This window comes from Saccopteryx leptura, chromosome 7, assembly GCF_036850995.1.
Source record: "Saccopteryx leptura isolate mSacLep1 chromosome 7, mSacLep1_pri_phased_curated, whole genome shotgun sequence".
Taxonomy (NCBI): domain Eukaryota; kingdom Metazoa; phylum Chordata; class Mammalia; order Chiroptera; family Emballonuridae; genus Saccopteryx; species Saccopteryx leptura.
The window spans coordinates 56593908-56607605 of NC_089509.1; the positions used below are offsets into that span (position 1 = coordinate 56593908).

Sequence of the window (13698 nt, forward strand, 5' to 3'; positions counted from 1 at the left end):
ATCATCCAAATGGAGGCGAGATGGGAAGACACCTGCAGGCAGCTGACTGTGGAGAGAGCACAGCACCTCTACAGATGGGGTGGGTGTGCTGTGTTTATTTTTCACTTGTCTATCTCAGTGTGGCCTTCCTTCTCAACAGAGAGCTTTTGATTCCTCCTTTCCCATGAAAAACATTTAAAAAGTCACATGTACAGGCAGCTGTGCCATCACTTCAGCTGCACACAAATAAACTGATGGCTTTGGGAGCACATCCAATCTGCAGCCTAGGGGGGAGCACGCTGCACTGTCCCCAACGTTGTTCACTTAGAGGTAGGCCCGTATTTCTGCTCACTCACTATTTAGGTTTTCTTTCTAGTCTTTTAAAACTTAGGTCCACATTTATTCCTCTTCTTAAATAAACCTGTTTTTTCTTTATCCAAGCTAATGGAAGCATTTTCTTCCATTTTGCATACATTCTCCTAAACACCCCGGAAGTAAGCCTCATTATGCTCCCTGCTTCTTGTGCCCCTGTTCCTTCAGCACCCACTTTTCACTTTTGTTCAACAAGGCTGCAGACGTCCTCGCTCCATGGGGAGGCGGCTGCTTGGATAGCAGTCCACCGAAGGAGCAGAACACACACGCTGACAGTAGCAGCTTCCTTCCAAACGTTCCTGCTTCATGTCCTTGCCACCTGTTCAGACCAGATGGGAAGCTGCCACTCGTGCCCTCTACAAACCAGATAGCCTTGTGTGTGCGGGAGCCGGCACTTACTGTTGGGGTACAATAAAGAAATACAGGCTGCTTGCAGTTGATTCCTACTGTTGTTTTTATTCATAAATTCCTTTCAGTCAGCCCAGATAGTTGGGACAAATGATTGGGAACAGACATATCCCAAGCTCGGGTCCACAGTGAGCACGGGAGATAGAAGGGGTGTGGCAGCGTCAAGGTCAGATGGCAGGAAGGCCACTGGAACTCACCTTATTTCCTGCAGTGCTACCTGGGCTTCGGGCCCATGTCTTTATAATCAACCAGCATGGTGGGCCTTTGCCTTGTTTTCTTTTACAAAGTAGTTTGTTCTCATGGACATTACTGTAGAACTTACCAGAGGTCCATTAGAACATGGAGAAGTATAGAAACAACACTGATGGAGGTGTATACTTAGATCAGTGGTAGTCAACCTGGTCCCCTACCGCCCACTAGTGGGCGTTCCAGCTTTCATGGTGGGCGGTAGCGGAGCAACCAAAGTATAATAAAAAGATAAATTTAACTATAGTAAGTTGTTTATAAAGATTTATTCTGCCAAACTTAGCAAAAATTTGACATAAAGCACTTGGTAAGTAATTATTATTATATACTTTAACTTGCTGTAACTCTGCTTTATAAATTTTATAAAGTAAAGTTACTTCCCTACTTTATAAATCACCATTACTGTGGAACGATGGGCGGTTAGAAAATTTTACTACTAACAGAGATACAAAAGTGGGTGGTAGGTATAAAAAGGTTGACTACCCCTGATTTAGATCATATAGTTCTTTGTCAGAATGAGGTCATTGTCAAGAAAGTAGAACAGTGCAAATTCTATTTTTCTTTAATACATCTTTAAAAATTCTCCCCATAGTGTGTACTATTGTGTTCTCAACATCAAGGCCCCTTCATACATGTGACCAAACAGCCTTTCGGATTTTGAAAAAGCCAGAAAATGGATTGTCTGTCTCCTCAAACCACTTCTCCCCACTTATATTCCAGGTGGACACCCTGGAGGTTATACGGCATCCGGAAGAAACCACCAACATGAAGGGGCAGACCATGGCTTCTTACTTCCGGGTATGGAGTCTTGTTGACCTCTAATCTGACTACTTAGAGAAAGGACTTGCCAGCCCTTCCCACAAAAGACCCAGGTCTGAGAGATTCACTGAAATGAGAGCAAAGCACAAGAGCCAGTTGAGAAAGGTGGGGTATGAAGAGAGAAAATTATAGCCAGAAACCTCTACCTCTGAGCACAGTGTCCTCTGAAAGATCAGGTGGAAGCCCACGCGTCTATAGAGAGTTCTCTCGGCCGCTGGCACATAGCCCTGCCCACTGAACGTGCTGATTCAGTTAGCATTGGAGCGGCTTCTTGGCCATAAAGCGACCAGAGTCAGCCACTTTTACAGCATGTTTACTGAAAAGCAAAGTACAATAGTTAATAAAATTTCAGAAGGTGGCTTATCAAGTGTAGCTCCTGAGAGAATCTGTCTTAGCTTTGACTTTATTTTCCTAAATTGAATTGTTCCGTTGTAAGACCTGTTTGTGTGAGCCCAATTATTTCCCATCTCTGCTGACCAATATTTGATATTTCATCTAGTAAAATGACTCCTTTGAGTAAAAAAGTTGTCTCTAGAAGGGCTCTGTTAAATATACATTGTTTAGGAAAGATGAGACACAGACACTCTTGTACCAATTTGCACAGATTTGTTTATCTTTAAATTATAGTTTGGGTTGGAATCCCCTTACAGATAATGTACCACTCAGAGCTAATGTCCAACCAGCTTCATGGTGTAGATATTAGGCCAAAAGTAGAACTACCAATCCCAGGGATTTGAATGAGGTTGTACGGTGGTATCACCACAGGAAGGGGCTCTGCAGGGGTGGGGAGTCAGTGGGAAGCTGGGTCAAGGGATGGGGTTGCCAGGCAGTCTGGGAGCCAGCACCATGGGTAGCAGGCTTTGCAGAAAGCTAGCAGGTTCAAGAAGACCTAAAGCCAAGAAGTCTAACCTAGCCAACTGTGCTTCAGAGGTAGCCCAGAATCGGGCTCAGGATCCGAACTACACAGGCTCAGAGGCTTTTGAGCCCAGCACTTTATCCAGGTAGTGATCCCTGCTACCACTTCTCCGGCAGGAAGGCATTCAGCCCCTTTTCATCACTCATGTTCGTACATTTCTAATTGCCACTTATTTCTTACATTACCCCCTTTAACAGCTATATCTTCTTTGTGTCCTGGGCAGTGTGTGTGTATCCATATCTATTCCATGGGACTAGGAGGTTCTGAGCAACTTTGTGAGTCATCCCCAAGAGCCTAAAATCCTTCTATCAGCAGAGAAGTCTCTGGCTTATAGTTTTTCAAAAATATACCCAGGACAATCAACTTGGTGTTCTCAAAATACTGGTCCCCAAATGCTAAATTCAAGAAATAAGGTGTATTGGCAAGCTAGGTAACACCATTTTGGATCAGTAGGAGGTGTGATTATGAAATGAGGGGACTGATTTCCTGGGTGGCTTGGAATTGCTCCTGAAGGCATGTCCAAAAGAGGAGCTCCAGAAGCTTACCCCAGGGACCAGCTGAGACCTCTCTTGCACAAGCACCCACTGCCCTTCCATGTGCTTTCTCTCTGTGCCAGCCACGCGGCCCATGTGAGTTGATCTTCATTTTAGTCTTCTTTCTTCCAATTTTCTTTCGCCCTCTTTTTCTGTTTTCCTTTACCAATGGTGTCAGTAGGATTTGCTTAGACTTTCTGATGGTTCTTAGGTTGAGGAAGCAACTAACCCCTTCCCTAAAAGCTGGGCATTTTAAATTACAGGTATAGTTTGTAGAGTATTGCCTTGGAATACCAGAGGGGAGCTAGTTCTGGTGACAGAGTTATGGGAACCTAAGGCAGCTAAGTTTCTGCCACATGGGGACATTGCTAGGCGCAAGGTGATGTTTAAAGAATGCATTTGAGTATGCAAACAGCTAGCTATAAGTTCTTGTCAGAACCTATATCATCATCTCCTATTGCTGATTTCTTTTTTAGTCTAAAAAAAAAAAGGCCCTGGTTGGTTGGCTCAGTGGTAGAGCATCGGCCTGGCATGTGGATGTCCTGGGTTTGATTCCCAGTCAGGGCACACAGGAGAAGTGACCATCTGTTTTTCCACCCCTCCCCCTCCCTCTTCTCTGTCTTTTTCTCTTTCTTCTCCTCCTGCAGACATGGCTCAATTGGTTCAAGCGCATGAGCCCCAAGTGCTGAGGATGGCTCTGTGGAGCCTCTGCCTCAGACACTAAAAATAGCTCACTTGTGAGCATGGCCCCAGATGAGCAGAGCATTGGCTCAAGATGGGAGTTGCCAAGTGGATCCAGGTGGGAGCGCAGGCTGGAGTCTGTCTCTCAGTCTCTCCTCCTCTCACTTGCAAAAGAAGGGGGGGGGAGTCCACAAGTTGTTTACAAGTCAATAAATTGCTCTAGAGGTCCCTGTAGGACTGTGTTGTAGTTAACCATCATGGTTGTGATAACCTCATTTCATGTGTACTTTTCCCCTGTTAGTATTCTCTGATGGATCTGCTCTCCAAAATGGTGGTTGGACAGCCCCACTTTGTGCGCTGCATTAAACCCAATGATGACCGAGAGGCCTTGAAGTTCTCTCAAGAGAGAGTGCTGGCCCAGCTCCGCTCCACGGGGATCCTGGAGACAGTCCGCATCCGCCAACAGGGGTATTCCCACCGCATCCTCTTTGAAGAGTTTGTGAAAAGGTCAGGCTGGCATTTTGGGAAATGTATTATGTTAAGTACAGCTCTGCCATGGGCACCCTGTCCCCTGGGATGACTCCTCAGGCCCACTTGCTTCCAAACGTGCAATCAGCTACTTACCACCTACCAGTTACTTCCTTAAATGTTGAATTTTTTATAATGCTCCAACTAAATTACAGTGATCTGGAGGACAAATTAAATTCTTCTGTGATCACATTTTTAAAATAAAAAATGTCCATTATATATCCTTAGTCTTTAAGATCTCCAGATTTCTAATTGGTAGGATGAAAGTATCTCTCCATAGGTGGGTCAGGTTCTCAGATTCTGGCAGATGTGAATGCACCAGGTACTCTCCCAGGCTAAAACAATGAATAGCATGGCATAATATTATAGTTAACATTTACATAGTGCCTACACCGCTCTAGTTGTAGTTTATGGAGTATTACCTTGGAAAACCAGAGATGAGCTAGTTCTGGTGATGGAGTTATGGAAACCTAAGTATGTTCTTAGGCAGCTAATTTTCTGCCACATGGGGATATTGCTTGGTGGCAGGTATATCTGAACCATGGTACAACCCTGTAATCTAGGGTCTACTATTGTAAATGTAGGAAGTATTCAAACCTACAGAGAATTTTTATGAGTTTATTTAAGCAGAACTGATGACATGCTGGGAAGCAAGATCTCTAATGCTCTGGAGAATGACAGTTTTACAGTTCTTATACATTTGGAATTAAGGAGAGACTATAAGGAAGAGATGAAGTGGAAAAAAGCAAGGGATGGAAATCTATGATTGGATTGCAGGAGAGTTGACAAGATTATGAGTTTCCTTGAGGGTGGTTACACCTTTGAGGGGTCTGGAAAGAGGATTAGTTCTAGGACTTCAAAGGTGTGTTAACCTAGATGCATAAGAAAGGGACCTTTGATAGGCCTGAGGCAGGACTACCCACTGTGCCCTGTTCAATTAGGAATTTATCATCAGATCACCCTGTGAAGTAACTTTCAGTCACTGGGCTTGCCAGATTTATTATAAAGCTCATTTTTGTTCACAGTTATCCCTTTGGTCATAAATCAGTCTGAAGGATGCATTACCAAACTTTTGGTCAAATAATGTCTCACAGAACTAGAAATGTTCATTCTTAGGAAGTCTCAGTATCAACATTGTCTTGTTGAAACAGTGCACCATTGGGAATGAGGCAATATAGCAACTACGGGATGTGAGTTGAAGTCAAGTCTTCCCTCAGAAGGGAAGGGCAGGTAAATGGAAGGCAGTCAGGTCTGATGACCTTCATTGTGAAAAAAAAAAAAACCCACTCTGGATTATTTCTGTTCTGTGAACTATCATTATCTGAGGTTTGCCATCTATCTCATTTTCCTGTGTTTTGTATATAGCTTAACATTTATATAAGTTGTAAAAAGAGTATTAAAAGTTATCTTATACATCATTAAAAGCTAGACTATATAGAAAACCCCCCAAAACATGTATAACTATTATTATGACTAATATCATTAGTAGACAGGTAAAGACAATAAAAAAAAAATGATCTCTGAGTACAGCATTAATCTGTTGGTCTACAGGCCTTGTTGATATATTCGAATAGCTGTCTACCTCTGATATTGGCAGCTTCTCAACCTTGAGGAGTCTTTGATGCCTATTGGAGGCAAGTATAAGAGACAAGACTAGATGTTCATTAACGGTTAGGCACCTAATATGATCCCCTCTAACAAGGATGGAGAGTGCCTTTTATTTGATGTTTCTTCCAATAAACAAAATCTCCAGGTGGCAGTCCATGATCTTTAAACTCTTATCTCCTGGGAGCTTTCTGTGAAAGGAAGTGACTGCCTATTTGACATTTTCTCAAAGTGACTTTATGAAACCTTGGCAATTGTGTAAAATATCTCGTTGCAATAATATCAGCTCCTGAGTTTCTTATCTAATTTAAGTCCAGCTTAAATACATTATGATGCATGAAGGAATGCAAAAATAGAACAATGGGGTTTGCCAGGGTACCTTAAAGAACCAAGCAACCATCTTGGGTTTCCTAAAGCCCTATTTGTTTAATTTACAACCATTTTGACCCATACAATATACCCTAGAAGTTTTTATTTTAATTATTTATTTTATAATGCTTCCCATGCAATTTAACATAAAAACAAGGCCCTTTTGGAACACCACAGAGTTATTCCTACATATATTGAGATTTTAACCCCTAAAAAATATCTCAATTTTTGTTTGTTTGTTTGTTTGTTTTTGAGAGAGAGAGAAGGGAAGGGAGAGAGATTAGAAGCAACAACTCATAGTTACGGCAATATAGTTAGTTGTCCGTTGATTGCTTCTCATATGTACTTTGACTGGGGGGCTCAAGCTAGTGACCTTGTGTTCAAACTAGTGACCATGGGGTTTCAAACCTGGGACCTTAGTGTCCTAGGTTGACACTCTATCCACTGCACCACTACTGGTCAGGCTTTAAAGTCTCAATATCTATTGAAAACTAAGTAAGCAATTAGAATTCTTCAGCATGGCAGATTCATGAATATATTTTATAACCTTTAGAAACATATTTCATAAATATCAAAGTCATTTATTAAAATGGACTTATTTTTGTGAACCTGGGTAAAATATAAATATTATATTTAATATTACTAACTCAAAAGACATGTCTGTTCTACTTCAACCAATAAAGTTAAACTAGCTTTTATTTACTAAGGATTAATCATAGATCATATGAACTTGAAAAACATATGTTAGTCTTTACATTTCTGAGAATTTTAGAATACTCAATCCTTATAATCATTTGCCTTCAAATCAATTAATTTTAGTATATTAAATTTATTTTAACAATATCCACAGTTAGAAAATTTTCTCAGATTTACAACACACCTGTATAGACAGACAAACAGATATAAACAGAGATATTTTAACCATGAGAGAAACACATTAGTCAATAAAAAAACAAGTCAGATCAAAATTTTGTTTTGGCTATTGGGGATAAGAAGATACAATTTATATCTGTCCTTGACAAGTCAAGTTCCAAATTACCTTTTCCCCTTTTAAAATAAGAAAGCTATTTTTAATACTGCAAAGAATTGGATTGCTACCTAAACAACACCATAGATTGATCCATTTATGTAAGTCCTCTTTTTGAAGTTTAAAAGACCAATTAAATATATGTTTTCTATTCATTCTGCCTAGTTTTATAAATGACTTCTTTTAATTGTGTGCACAGAAGATTAATTTAGGAATATCAAAGGATCCTTATCATGGGCATTTTCCTACAAAAGTATTAATGGGAGGGGAGGCTAACTGTCATGGGGTTTGTTGGTCTTGGAGGCATGATTTCCTATATTAATTTTAATTTTCCTTTGAAATCTGTAAAGTCTGAACAAACTTCTAGGAAAAAGCAGCCTTTTCATTCATGTCTCCAGAGGAGCAGTGGATATCCCTATAGAAATGCTTCACACCCTAGCCTAGAGGAAATTTTTCCTCAGGTAACCCTACGAAGAATACCTGATTTTGAGCTGGGGAAGCAAGTGCCCTTTTCCTTTTGGTGCTAGGAAGAGTACAGTCTCTCATTAACTAGCACGGTTTTTGTTCAGACTCTCAGTAAGCAATTCCAATAAAAAAGCAGAAATTAAAAGCAGCCACCCATTTATCATCCCCTTTTCCTGGGTTATCTCAACCCTATCCACTTAGAGGATTTTCTAAGAACAGCTCAAGGTCAGGACACACTATCCAAAGCAACTAGGTTCAGGATTCCAAGAGAAAACTCACCTATATTCACCCAATGCAAACTGGGGAGTGAGTGGGGACACAATGGGTCCATACCGGTACCTAGTACTGGGTCCAGGTTCACAGGTTGGCCCTGAGTGGGCTTCTTCAGAATCCTGCCAACTACACCAACCAAGTGTGGATGTAAGAAACACTCAAACCTGTAGAGGATTTTTATGAGTTTATTTGAGCCAAAGTAACAACATGCTGGGGAGCAAGATCTTAAATGTGCTAGAGAATGACTTTTTTTTTTTTTTTTTTTTGATAGGGAGATTATATGAAAGTGGGAGAAAGCAAGGCAGAAAATCCATATGATTGGATTACGTGATAGTTAACAAGATTACGTGATCGCTTGAGGGTGGTTACATCTCTGAAGAGTCTGGAAAAGAAGATTACTTTTGGTGTTTCAAGGGTGTGTTAACCCAGATGCACAAGAACAATGGTCAGGGCTTGCTTAAGGCAAAACTAAGAGAGAGAGAGAGAGAGAGAAAGGAAGGGAAGGGAAGGGAAGGGAAGAAAAGAAAAGAAAAGAAAAGGGAAGAAAAGGGAAGGGGAGGAAGAAAGGGGAGGGAAGGGAGTAAGGAGGAAGAGAAGGAAGAAAGGAAGGAAAAAAAGGAAGGAAGGAAGAAGGAAGGAAGGAAGGGAGGAAGGGAGGGAGGGAGGGAGGGAGAGAGGAAGGAAGGAAAGAGGGAAGGAAGGAAGGAAGGAAGGAAGGAAGGAAGGAAGGAAGGAAGGAAGGAAGGAAGGAAGGAAGGAAGGAAGGAAAGAAGGAAGGAAGGGAAGAAGGAAAGAGAGAGAGAGAGAAAGAAAATGCTTGGGTATGATTAGCCATTCCTTACCTATCCAATTAGGATTTATCAGATTTACCCTGGAGGTTACTTTCTGTCACTGGGCTTGTCAGACTTATTATAGAGCCCTCATCTTTTTTTGTTCATATTATTATTATCTCCATTTCACAGATGATAAAATTGAGGCTCAGAAAGAAATCAAGGGACTCTCCTAAGCTCCCGTGTTAGTAAATAGTAGAGCCAAAATTTGAAATCAGACAGTGTGGTTCCAGCATCCACACTTTTAATCTCCTCAGTCCATTGCATTCATCAGTATTTGTTAAAATAAATTTCTGGGGAGCTTTTTAAATCCAGAAATTGCCTTTACCTTGGAATGAAATATTCTTCTCTATACAACTGACATCCAGATACCTTGTATATGAGTGATTACAGGTAGAAGTTTCACAAAACTTTCTGAAGAAATAAAGGACAACAACAACAACAACAAAAACACCTCTGAGAAGCACTGTTATCTCAGGGTATCCAGAGATGAAAATCAAAATCTATTCTAAAATCGCCCACATCCCATCAGACATCTTTAGTTTCTTTCAACCTCCTGTCTAAAATTTATGGCCAGGGTCATTTTTCAAACATTTTCTAAGAGAAGAAGAGGTCCTAATATGGCCCTTCCTTCATCAAGTCTTCTAAACACCACTACATTCAATGGAGAAGAAAGAGCAGAAAAGTTACTTGGCAATGAGAGTGTTGGGCGGATAAAATGTATTATGCTCACTTTGTTAAAGATGACACTGCCCACGTGAGGCCATCGCCCAGGTGATATTAATGTGTGTTGGGGATCATTGTAGCCTGGGGCTTGGTTTTGGGATTAAGCCTTTCCCACCCTTTTTGATGTGGGGTGGTACAATCCAATCATGCCTCAGAAAAGTGACTTTGTATTAGAGACTTCCCTATTTTGTATATTGGATTAAGAGTTTGGATTTCTACACTATAAAATGGGGACGGAGCGGGAGCTTGTGCTCTTGGTTCCTGGGATGATAGCATGAGAGAGCAGAGGGAGCAGAGCAGAGAGCAGAAAGAAGCCATGTGGAGTAGGCCAGGAGAAGCAGCCAAGATGGCGGAGTGCTGAGTGAGATGCCAGTTTGTGTAGAGTTTGTATCTGGGATAAGGAAGGAGATGGGGAACCGAGGAGAATAAGGCTGGTGAGCTAGAAACCTTTGATTCTAGGAAACTCGGATAAGTTAGTGGCTTTGTGAGCACTGAATGTGAGTGGGTTTTGGAGCCCAGTGTGTATTTTTACTTGCCCGGCGGGTGCAAGCTAGGATTAAAGACTATGGCCCATCAGTTTTTGGCTCCATTGTTTCTTTACCGACTGTCTGAATCCAATGCGAACCTGCATGGGCCAGGAGGCTGCTTTGATAGTGGCAGCCGTGCCTACTGGCTTTACAGAGAGCTTCAAAGTTAAAAATAAACATAAAATTACTATTTATTTATTTATATTTGAAAGAAATTTAATCAAAATCAAAATGTATAACATTTTTAAGAGGTGGCACCATATTACAAATGCAGGAATGTATCTTTTTAAATTGTTGTTATATTTATTTTTAAATTGAATTTATTGGGGTGACACTGGTTGACAAAAGTTAATAAAGTCCTTAAGCAAGAAGTGAGTTAGTTTTTCATTCTTCTCAAATTTACTTCATATATTGCTGCCAATAACTCATCTTCTATTATTTATAGAGCTTTGTACTACCTCTATGAGGGAGGTGAGATATTGTGCCATCTCTTTCTGCATGTATGTAGTGCACAGGCTGAAACAACTATTTAAAAAGAACTCTCTTTCAGCCTCTTTTTCCTCTTAAATGTGGAGGTGGAACAAGAGAAAAAAAGATCCTTTTAGCACATGAATATTACTAGTCAAGTATTTTTAGCCACTAAGTGTTGAATGTATAAAAATACTGAAGGAAACAGGTCAACTGCTAAACAGATTGGCATGTCTTTGTTGTTCGTACTGAGAAAGCTATTAGGCAAGTATGAGCAAGAGTTTCAAATTGTTGGGAAAGCTGAGGGTATCAAAGATTTCTGAGCTAGTGAGTTAATTGGTATTTTGATCCTTGAGCAACTTAACAACAAAATGGATGAGTTAGCAGTTTTCTTCCTTGATGTTATTTAACAAATAGGTTCACCTCTCATCTTCCTGTTCTTCCGTGTTTTGTAAACACAGAAAAATATGCAGACAAAACAAAGGCATGGAACAGATCTATTCAAGGTCTATCAGGTGAGGTAAATAAAAGATGAAGGCTTGTTTCATGTTACTCTTTACCTTTTTGTATTTTCTGGCATTCAGGACTGGAATCCTGATGTGCACGGAAAGGCAGTGTTTTGAGGATTATGTTGTCGGGTTCCAGAGGGAAGGGACTTCCCCAAATCAGACTTGGTCAAACCTAAGATACTTTCTTCCCCCATCATCCTTGAAATTTCTGGCAAAACGACTTGGAAGTCCCCTTCCTATATTCCATTCATGAAGCCTTCGAGGAAACGGTTGTTCCCAGCAATTTCTCATGAATGAGACCAGGCAGGTTGGAAGTATTTATCTATTGTCAGGTAGGCGTACAAGAGGCCGCCTGGCAGTGCTGGGCAGGTAGCCAAAACCTCCTTAAAGTTATACTATTGAGGAACATCACAGAAAATGACTATGAATGTTCATGGCTTCATGGTCAGTGGGCTAGGAAGCCTGGTCCAGCAGGAGGTCTACACTGGGACAAACAATATGACTGCATGTGTTGGGAGGTGTTCTGGCAAATGTCTAAAGGATAGAACAGCACATTCAGTTCAAAGTCATATGGTGTGTTTATTAAACTACTGTAGTTAATAAAGCAATTTAGTGAGAAGATCGGATTTCTAGTTTCCTTTTGGATATAATATTTGGCAAGTAAACTAACATTTCTGTTAAAGATGTTTCCTTGTCTGCATAAGAAGGCAGGAATGCACAGAGCCCACATGCTGGAGATTTTCAGCAGTTGCATGTAAATTCCTGGCCCTTACTTAGCCTCTGAGTCTTCCAGAAAGACCCACCTCTTTCAGGACCCAATTCATAACAGTTGTTAAACTCATGTCTGTTAAACAGAATGAAACTCTTCCCTCTTCTCTTTCATCAGCAGCTTCCTCCTCTTCTCATGACGGCGTGAGAGCCATGTTGCCCGGCATCTCTCCTTCCGCTCCTTCTCCCTTCTCTTCCTCTAGTTTCTGTCCTCTAGAAATCTAGGTGTCACCTTTGTCATTTCCTAAATTTCTTCAAACAGTCCATTTCCAGACTCTGCTGATTTACCTGCTGAAGTTTCTCGACGAGGTTCCCTTGGGAATCTCCCATCCCTTCTCTTAAGGCTTTATTAATCACCCACTTCTTCCACTATTAATGTCTGTCATTAATATTATTATTTAATAACAACTTAAATGAGATATCCTTCATATATGATAAAAAAAATCACCTGTTTAAACTTACAATTTCATGGTTTTAATATATTTAGAGATGTACAACCATCACCACTACCTAAACTAAGCATCTTTCCATGTGCTTATTGGTTATCTGTATATCTCCTTTGGGGGGAAAATGCTTATTCAAATTCTTTGCTCATATAATGGTTGATTTTTACATATTCTGGATACTAGCCCTTTATTAGCTATATGATTGCAAATATTTTATCCCATTATGTGGGTTGTTGTTCCAAATTTTTAATTATGTCCTTTGAGGCACAGACATTTTTAATTATAATGAAGTTCAATTTTTCTGTTTTCTTTTCTGGTCATTCATTTCAGGTCATAACTAAGAAACCATTGCTTATTTCAAGGTTATGAAGGGGTATTCCCATGTATTCTTCAATCCAACAGAGGAATGAATAGTTTCTTCAGCATAAAATGCTGGACCAGTTGAATATCTATGTGCAAAAGAATAAAATTAGACTCCTACCTCACACCAGTTATAAGAAATAACTCAAAATGGACCATAGATCTAATTATAAGAGCTAATTGTAAACTTCATAGAAGAATACATACATAAAAATCAACCATTATATGAGCAAAGAATTTGAATAAGCATTTCCCCCCAAAGGAGATATATAGATAACCAATAAACACATGGAAAAATGCTTAGTTTAGGATGGTTGTACATCTCTAAATATATTAAAACCATGAAATTGTAGTTTAAACAGGTGATTTTTATCATATATGAAGGATATCTCATTTAAGTTGTTATTAAATAATAATATTAATGAAGACATTAATATTGGAAGAAGTGGGTGATTAATAAAGCCTTAAGAGAAGGGATGGGAGATTCTCAAGGGAACCTCGTCGAGACCTTAAGGAAAAAAACCAAACAGCACCACATTCCTAATGTCAGAGATATATTTGCTCAACAGACAGACTCAAAAGAAAAAGCTCCAGATGGCACTGAATCACAGTTAGTCAGAAAAATGAAAACAAATACCAAGGAAAAGATGACCAGGCATCTAGCCTAGTTGTTGGTGAAAAGGAGCTGACCCCACTGGGCCCTGAGGAGGCACCCACCTCTGAAACAGATATCAACCTGGAGGTATCATTTGCAGAGCAAGCTGTCAGTCAGAAAGAGAACTCCACGGATAGGACCCAGAAGAGCAAAGGCAACGATCCCCCATTACCTAGTTTCAGATTGCC

At 40.3% G+C, this 13698-nt stretch overlaps 1 protein-coding gene across 6 annotated transcripts in view; it reads left to right on the plus strand.

The window, feature by feature from the left end:
* The window catches only part of MYO3B (myosin IIIB), a 547413-nt gene that overhangs the window by 332332 nt on the left and 201383 nt on the right, over nucleotides 1-13698 (plus strand). For all 6 annotated transcript variants that reach the window (XM_066345578.1, XM_066345581.1, XM_066345576.1 and 3 more), the window contains 2 exons: nucleotides 1726-1803; nucleotides 4256-4461. In XM_066345578.1, coding sequence (XP_066201675.1) covers nucleotides 1726-1803; nucleotides 4256-4461 — 284 coding nt within the window. The remainder of the gene's footprint in view (nucleotides 1-1725; nucleotides 1804-4255; nucleotides 4462-13698) is intronic.